This window comes from Sinocyclocheilus rhinocerous, unplaced genomic scaffold (genome assembly GCF_001515625.1).
Source record: "Sinocyclocheilus rhinocerous isolate Xijiao unplaced genomic scaffold, SAMN03320098_v1.1 scaffold464, whole genome shotgun sequence".
NCBI classification, from domain to species: domain Eukaryota; kingdom Metazoa; phylum Chordata; class Actinopteri; order Cypriniformes; family Cyprinidae; genus Sinocyclocheilus; species Sinocyclocheilus rhinocerous.
In genome coordinates, this window is record NW_015627918.1 from 1,454 (window position 1) to 9,065 (window position 7,612).

The following is a 7,612-nucleotide window of genomic DNA, read 5'->3' on the forward strand; positions in this document are numbered from 1 at the left end:
AACAAACCAATGGGAAACAAGACACATGACTAGGACAACCAATCAGAACATGACACATGAACCAAAGAACAAATCAGAACATAACACACAGACAAGGGAATCACATGACAGAACATGATCACATGTGGGGCAAGGAACACATGACAAACCAGGAAATTAAACTAAGATCATGAATACAAAGCAAAAGACATGAACACCAACACAACCCAAAACAAACCCTGACACTAGTATAACTATCTAGTATTAAATTATAACATTTTAATCTAATCTGTTTGACTTCAGCTGCCAAATTGTTTTGTTTAATGTTAAAAACGACTGCACTTTAAAACCTTAAAATAAATATAATTTCTGTACTGGTTTAACCATTACTTATCATGTAATATATACTTAAAGGGATAGTTCACCCAAAAATAAAAATCCTGGCATTTATTACTCACCCTCATGTAATTTCCAAACCCTTCCCTGATAGCTCACGTACATCACGGAGACATCTATTTGATGTCTATTTGACGTCTGCACGTACATCTGCAAGACGTATTTTTTAGAGTGTTTGCTCATCTGCAATGCGTCTATAGGACGTTTCCTTTCAGATGTCAAATAGACGTTTAGAAGATGTCTTTAAAATGTCTATAATTTAGAATGTATGTAAAGCTGACATCTTAAAGACGCCTGTCAGATGTTTGTACACAGCAGATGCTTTCCAGATGAAGAGATCTTAAAGGGGTCATATGATGCGATTTCAATTTTTCCTTTCTCTTTGGAGTGTTACAAGCTCTTGGTGCATAAAGAAGATCTGTAAATTTGCAAAGACTAAAGTCTCAAATCCAAAGAGATATTCTTTATAAAAGTTAAGAGTTAGCCACTCCTCCCTAAAACGGCTCGTTCTAACACGCCAATAATGTACAGTATGTGGAAAATAATGTGTTTTTTGAACTTTAAACCGCATTAACACATTTCATTACACCAAATACACAAAATAATGTTCTTTTTAGCAGCATCATATGACCCCTTTAACAGACATCTTGCAGACGTACCTGTGTACATCATCTTCATTCATCTTTGGAGCACAAATTAAGATATTTTTGATGAAATCCGAGGCTTTCTGACCCTGCATGGACAGAAACGCAACTGAAATGTTCCCAGGCCCAGAAACGCAGTAAGGACAAAGGTAAAGCAGTCCATGGGATATCAGTGGTTCAACCGTAATTTTACAAAGCTATGAAAATAGTTGTTGTGCGCAAAGAAAACAAAAATAACGACTTTATTCAACAATTCTTCTCCCCTTAGTCACCCTGTGCCTCCATTATCGAGAGTACCATGACGCATGCGCATGATGCTGTTGAAGTAGAACATGCATGTGCTGCGCCTTGTTTACTTGCAGAGAAAAGCACGCGCGTGCATCGTGGTACTCTCGTGAATGGAACATTGGTGAACATTTCAGTTGCGTTGCTGTCCATGCAGGGTCAAGAAAGCCCTCAGATTTCATCAAAAAAAGCTTAATTTGTGTTTCGAGGTCTTACGGGTTTGGAACGACATGAAGGTGAGTAATTAATGACAGAATTTTCATTTTTGGGTGAACTATCCCTTTAATATGCCATGGGACACAAAAGGCATTTTCTCAGTATAGGTCCATGCTGTGACTGGCAATAGTTATACGTACACATCTTTTCATTGTGGTTATTGTGGCAGGAAGAGAGTTCTGTGGTAAATGTAGTATTTCTTGTACCTTCCTGTCGTGGGCAGATCTCTTTCATGTGAAGACGGACGCTCTTATTGCTCACTGGATTCACAGCCGTGCAGCTGTAGGTCTCTGGATCGTTATAATGAAGCTCTAATGGTAAACTGAGGTTGATGCTGAGATCAGGATTGCTGGTCTGATTCAGCATTTCACTCCCTTTATACCACGAGATAGACACGTCTCGATCATTCTTCACAGAGCAGACCACAGAGCAGAAATCTCTATTTGGAAATTCTGAGGAGGAAAAAACACCTTAGTTTTATTCAAAGGCCCAAACTGAGCAAAAATATGCAGCTTGGTGCAGATGTTGTTATTTATATGGCCAATAATTAAGATTGTAATGTAAATCACTAAGATATTTATAACAGCATAGCAGACTACTAACATAAAATTATATAAATATCAGTCGTCACTCTGTATCTCCAAATAATATGTCTTAGTAGGATGATATTTAAATGCTTAGTTTTATGATCAAAACAGAATGCAATGCAATACAATGATGATTGAGACATGAACAAATAAACATTCCTCAAAAGCCTGATGAAAAATGCTGAATGGATAATCAAGTAAACCTTACAACAGTTGCTTCAGTCTAGTAAGTGTTCATATTGAAATATTACTCACAATATAAAAGTTATTCTTACATTTACTTAAAATCAGTAAAGCTTTCATAGCAAAAAGACAAGTGAAGCACGAGCTGAAGGTGGACATTTGTACAGTTATACTAAAAGGCCTTTTACTTGATAAAAGTCTAAACTGTTAATCAGACGAGACGACAGAAGGCATGCAGTATATTGTGTGCAATATGGTTTTTCAGCAAAGGTTTGAACATGTCCTTAGAAATACATTTAAATGAATATAGTCATAACCGGCGATCGTAGATGATACAGTCATACAATGCCTATGTCTCTTTTCAAATATAATACAGTCTAAAGTCTTTAGGTGGACAGCAGTACTATGAGAACATTAGCATTACGGCCTTCATCCCTGAATCCCATTGATATTAATGGCTGATATTTGATCTCTTTCCCCACAATTGACAATTTTCTGACTTTCCATGTTTTCACAGGTATACTGTAGCGGGTGCTATTACACATCTTCTGATAGTGTATTGAATCTCCAGATGAAAACACGATGAAGAAGAAGCCGAAACAAGCGATCGTGTAAGTAAGCAGATGCATATGTAAAATAACACGATCATCAAGCATTAAACAGCATACCAAATCAAAACTGCCTAAAGGGGTGGTGGGGGGGCTAATGCTATTTCATGCATTCTGAGTTATTTACACTGTTAAAGAGTTGGAGTCTCATGCTAAACATGGCCAAAGTTTCAAAAAACGAGTTGGACGTATGACGGAGTATTTCTGTGCCAAATACACTCCTTCCGGGTTCGAATAAGTTTCGGAAAGTTTTTTTCAAGTATGGCCCTGTATGACGTCATGAAGGGCGGAATTCCTTGTATGGTCACTTCTCCCGGAAGAGCGCTCGCAAACAGCAACCAGAGCGAGACCGAGAGCAGCCCATCAACATGCTTCATTCGGGTTACTGAAGTCGTCGGCAGCGCTGCACAGGACTTGCTCAGAAGAATGTCTCCAAAGAAGTGTGTTTTTGGATGTGAGGGAAACATAACCTTGTTCAGCTTCCTAAAGAACCCAGCGTTACGTGAACAGTGATGCAGTTTGTTTTTCCGGGGCAGCAACGGAGTTTTGCGTGTGTGTAGTTTTTATTCCCATCATTTTGGTGACGAATGTTTTATAAACAAGGCCCAGTTCGACGCTGGATTTACAGATCGTTTGATACTGAAAGATCGAGTGGTCCCAGTGATAAAAGATCCCGGTCATGAGTCAGAACCGCAGGCCCTAAGTAAAACTGCATCCAATTTCTGTGTTTTGTTGGCAGTCGGCGCGTGACTCTTAAGCTCCGCCCACGACACGCCTCCAGGAGCTCGGCTGTTTTTGGAGAGGATCGTAAAGCTGTATCTTTCTTTTATAAATCTGATAAATGCCCCCTTAATGTTACCGAATGAAATGTCGACTCAGGAAGTGGTTTAGGACTGTGCAAGCTTTGGGGGTGTTGATGGAAGGAATCGACTCCATCTGCTGTTAGTGCTCCGAGCATCAGAAATTAGTGATCTATGATATTGTATTAGTTGAATATAATTTTGTATATACATTTTGTGTCTACTTGTTAATGAGGGATTTGTGGACAAAAAAAAATATTTTTATATTTTTAATTTTGAAGTATAAATTTAAAATTAGACCCTTGGGGTAAGATGGGCCGCCAGTTTGGCACACAATGCCCCAAGTGGCATGTTGTTACTATTGCTATTATTTTAAAATGTATTACTTGTTGTAATTAATGGGGTTATTATTTAATGTTTCCATTAATTAGATGTACATTTCAGACATCCTTCACTTTCATTAAAACCTGTAGGTTAACTGAGTGAAATCATTAAATTTACATTCAGAGTGTTGCTATTATGACATCTTAAATTAAAATATGGGCAAATATAAATATGTAAATATTCATGTGCCTGTGTATAAGTCAATAGATATTATTATTTAACTAAATTGTCAAAGTAAAATAAAAAAAAAAATAGCTGATTTAGTTATTTTTTTACATTAATGACACTTTTAAAATATATAAATATTAATAAGAATTATATCAAAAGTAATTTATAAATGTATTAACATTTTACATTATGTGCTAGAACAACTAAATTAGCAAATGTTTCTGTTTATTTCCTATAATAACACATTGGCTGATGCATCATCATTGTACCCATGCTAAACTATCTCAATATGTAACAATTTAAAAGTAAATCCACATTGTTCTTAAGAGGGGCATCTTGCCCCATCTTACCCTACTTATTAGAGCGCCACCTTTGGTCCGATCAAGGGGTGCATGTACCCCTGAGTAATGGGTGGCATTTGGGATCATCCTGCCAAATTTGGTGTTTCTAGGACTTACAGTTTTGGCTAGCCAGACACTTATAGGGCAAAAAATGAATAATAATAAGACAATCAGTACAAATACAATAAAGTTGTGGCATCTTCAATGCTTGGACTCCTAAATGTATGGGACTTACCTTGAACGTGGTTTGCACTGACCAATAAGCCACCACTAATGACAGGTACAGAAACCGGTGCTTTAGAGGAACACAACACACGAAAAAAGTCATTGGAGATGCCAATTTTAAGTCACAGTGGAATCTATATTAAAAAAAAATCTTAGGACCTGCTTTATTTAAAGAAGCTAAAAGTAACTTTAAAGGCTTACTGAGGTTAAACTAAGTGTCAGAAACATTAGGTTTTTAACACTTAAGACTAACATTATACTCTTAAGTAGCTCAATATACTGGCACAGAATGTGACACAGTAATAGTTTGTTTTGTATTGGCTGTAGCTAAAACTTACCATATACATCGACTCTGAATGCTTTCCTAGAGATGAAATCATTGATGGTGAGAGCAAGCTTATAAAGTCCAGATTCACTGACGCTGATGTTCCAGATGGTCAGTGATCCTGTCTGTTGGTCGAGCTGCAATCTGTCAGCCAGTCTCTTATGAAGCGATACTTTACTACGGTACATCTGTGCTATTTGGGTGGTTTGGCTGCCGGTTGTAAACAGCCACATTGTCTCATCATCTCCTTTTAGTTCAGGTATTCCTGTTTGCAAAGTCAGAGCCTCTCTCTCCATCACTGTCTTTAACTCATCCCATCCACCATTCACCAGATCTGAAACAATATAAACGAGGGTTAAACAGGGGTTATATGGAGAGTTTAATCAAACTACAAAAATCTAAAGTCGAGTATATCTAGAATACCTAGAAAACACAATATGATCTAAAATTCTGGACTTCTGAAATCTTTGCTAAGACTTGAACAAACACTTTGAGACTTGAAATGTTGCATTGTTTAGAAATGAATTCAGCATTGACTACAAACTATTGAAAATGTTCTAGTAAGCTGCTTGACCAGTGACCACAACCACTAAAACAATATTTTGCTTGAGAAAAGAAAATATATTTAAAAGGTTTATCTTACCTTCCATACTGATGAAAAATACAATAATAACCCACATGCTGATGGACATTTTAAAAAATGATCAGATGATATAAGTGCTGTTGTTTCTCTTGATGAAGCACCTGAAGCCCGAAATGATCTGATGAACATTCAGTGAAGATTCAGTCTCTGACTTTTATCAGGAAGTGACACACTGGCAATGACATCAGCTGTACCACTAGATGGCACCAAGACCAACAATGAACAATTAAAGGGGTCATATGATGCGATTTCAATTTTTCCTTTCTCCATATCATAGCATCCACTATTTCAATATGTCATTTAATAAGGTTTTGCACTCAGTATCAGTAGCTAAAATGTAATTCTCTTTTTAATGTCACACGTGTCCTTCAATGTATGTTTATTTCCCAGACGATTAGTAAATGTGTGTGTTCATGCTTCTGAACATCAGCGAGACAAAAATGTCAGAAACTGCCCAGTTAGAGTATCTTTACATGTGCATGTGTTTACATTTAGTGGTGAGACTTCAAATTATGTGCAGTAGGTGCAGACGTGGGCATTTGAGTGTTTGATGTCTACTGAAATTGCTGTGGTGGATCAGAAAATCGGAAAATGTTTGTTGGAAAATTGGAAATAGTGTTTTGAAATGTGTTCTCTGTTTGAATGTAAAACAATGCATTTAAGCCAGTTTTTCACAATTGCTTCACAAAGACTCTAAACCCCATTTTCTGAACCAAATTCTCAAAGGCCTAAGCCCATTTGTAGAATAAATCACTCTTTCTGCAAAACCTTAAACAAGTTCAAGCAGTTAGACTCCATTAGTTATACTTTCTCATGCACTCTAAAACTCTAAACACATTCTCACTCACTCAAACACATTTTGCACTGATGCATAATATAATATAGCCTTTATTATAATACAGGTGCATCTCAATAAATTAGAATGTCGTGGAAAAGTTCATTTATTTCAGTAATTCAACTCAAATTGTGAAACTCGTGTATTAAATAAATTCAATGACACGAGTTTCACAATTTGAGTTGAATTACTGAAATAAATGAACTTTTCCACGACATTCTAATTTATTGAGATGCACCTATATATCATTTTTTCTGTAACTACATGCTCTGCATGCTGTGTTCTCCTTTTTTTTTTTGTGTCTAATGAATGATCTGTAGTGTGTATATATTGACAGGCTGGGATCTGAAAGTATTGTTTGATGTTGAGTACAGGTGAAATGTTTTTTTTTGTTGTTGATTGTTTGATTTTGTCAGAAAAGTCAGGGGGAAACATGTACATCTACATTACAGTTTTTCTGAATTGCTAAAACACATTTCTTGAAATCATCACTCATTTTCTCAAAACCTTAAACACAAATCCGAATATTCAAACTAAATTCACAAAACCCCTAACTCTTCTGGCAAAATCAAACATTCGCTTCAAAACCATTTCACCTGTACTCAAAATCAAACAAAGCTTTCAAATCATACACACATTAGTCAATAATATACACACTACAGATCATTCATTAGACACTACATCCAAAAATGGAGAACACAGTATCCAGTGCATGTAGTTACAAAAAAACAACAACTATTTATTGCATTTAGTAAATATATTGCAATAAAAAAACACACACAAACAAAAGAAATGACACCATATTTATGCTGCGGCACCCGGGGAGCAGTTGGGGGTTCGGTGCCTTGCTCAAGGGCACCTCAGTCGTGGTATTGAAGGTGGGAGAGAGCACTGTACATTCACTCCCCCCACCTACAATCCCTGCCGGTATGAGACTCGAACCCACAACCTTTCGGTTACGAGTCCGACTCTCTAACCATTAGGCCACGACTT

General features: G+C 36.8%; 1 protein-coding gene across 1 annotated transcript; it reads right to left on the bottom strand.

Annotated features, from left to right (window-relative positions):
• Nucleotides 1-1,726: 1,726 nt before the first annotated feature.
• Nucleotides 1,727-5,821, bottom strand: LOC107737051 (SLAM family member 5-like; the record flags this gene model as incomplete). Its single annotated transcript, XM_016548456.1, has 4 exons — nucleotides 5,785-5,821; nucleotides 5,155-5,475; nucleotides 4,827-4,886; nucleotides 1,727-1,972 (listed from the first exon to the last, which is right to left on the bottom strand). Coding segments are annotated over exons 1-4 (664 nt in total), but the record flags the coding sequence as incomplete, so codon positions are not given.
• Nucleotides 5,822-7,612: the final 1,791 nt, after the last annotated feature.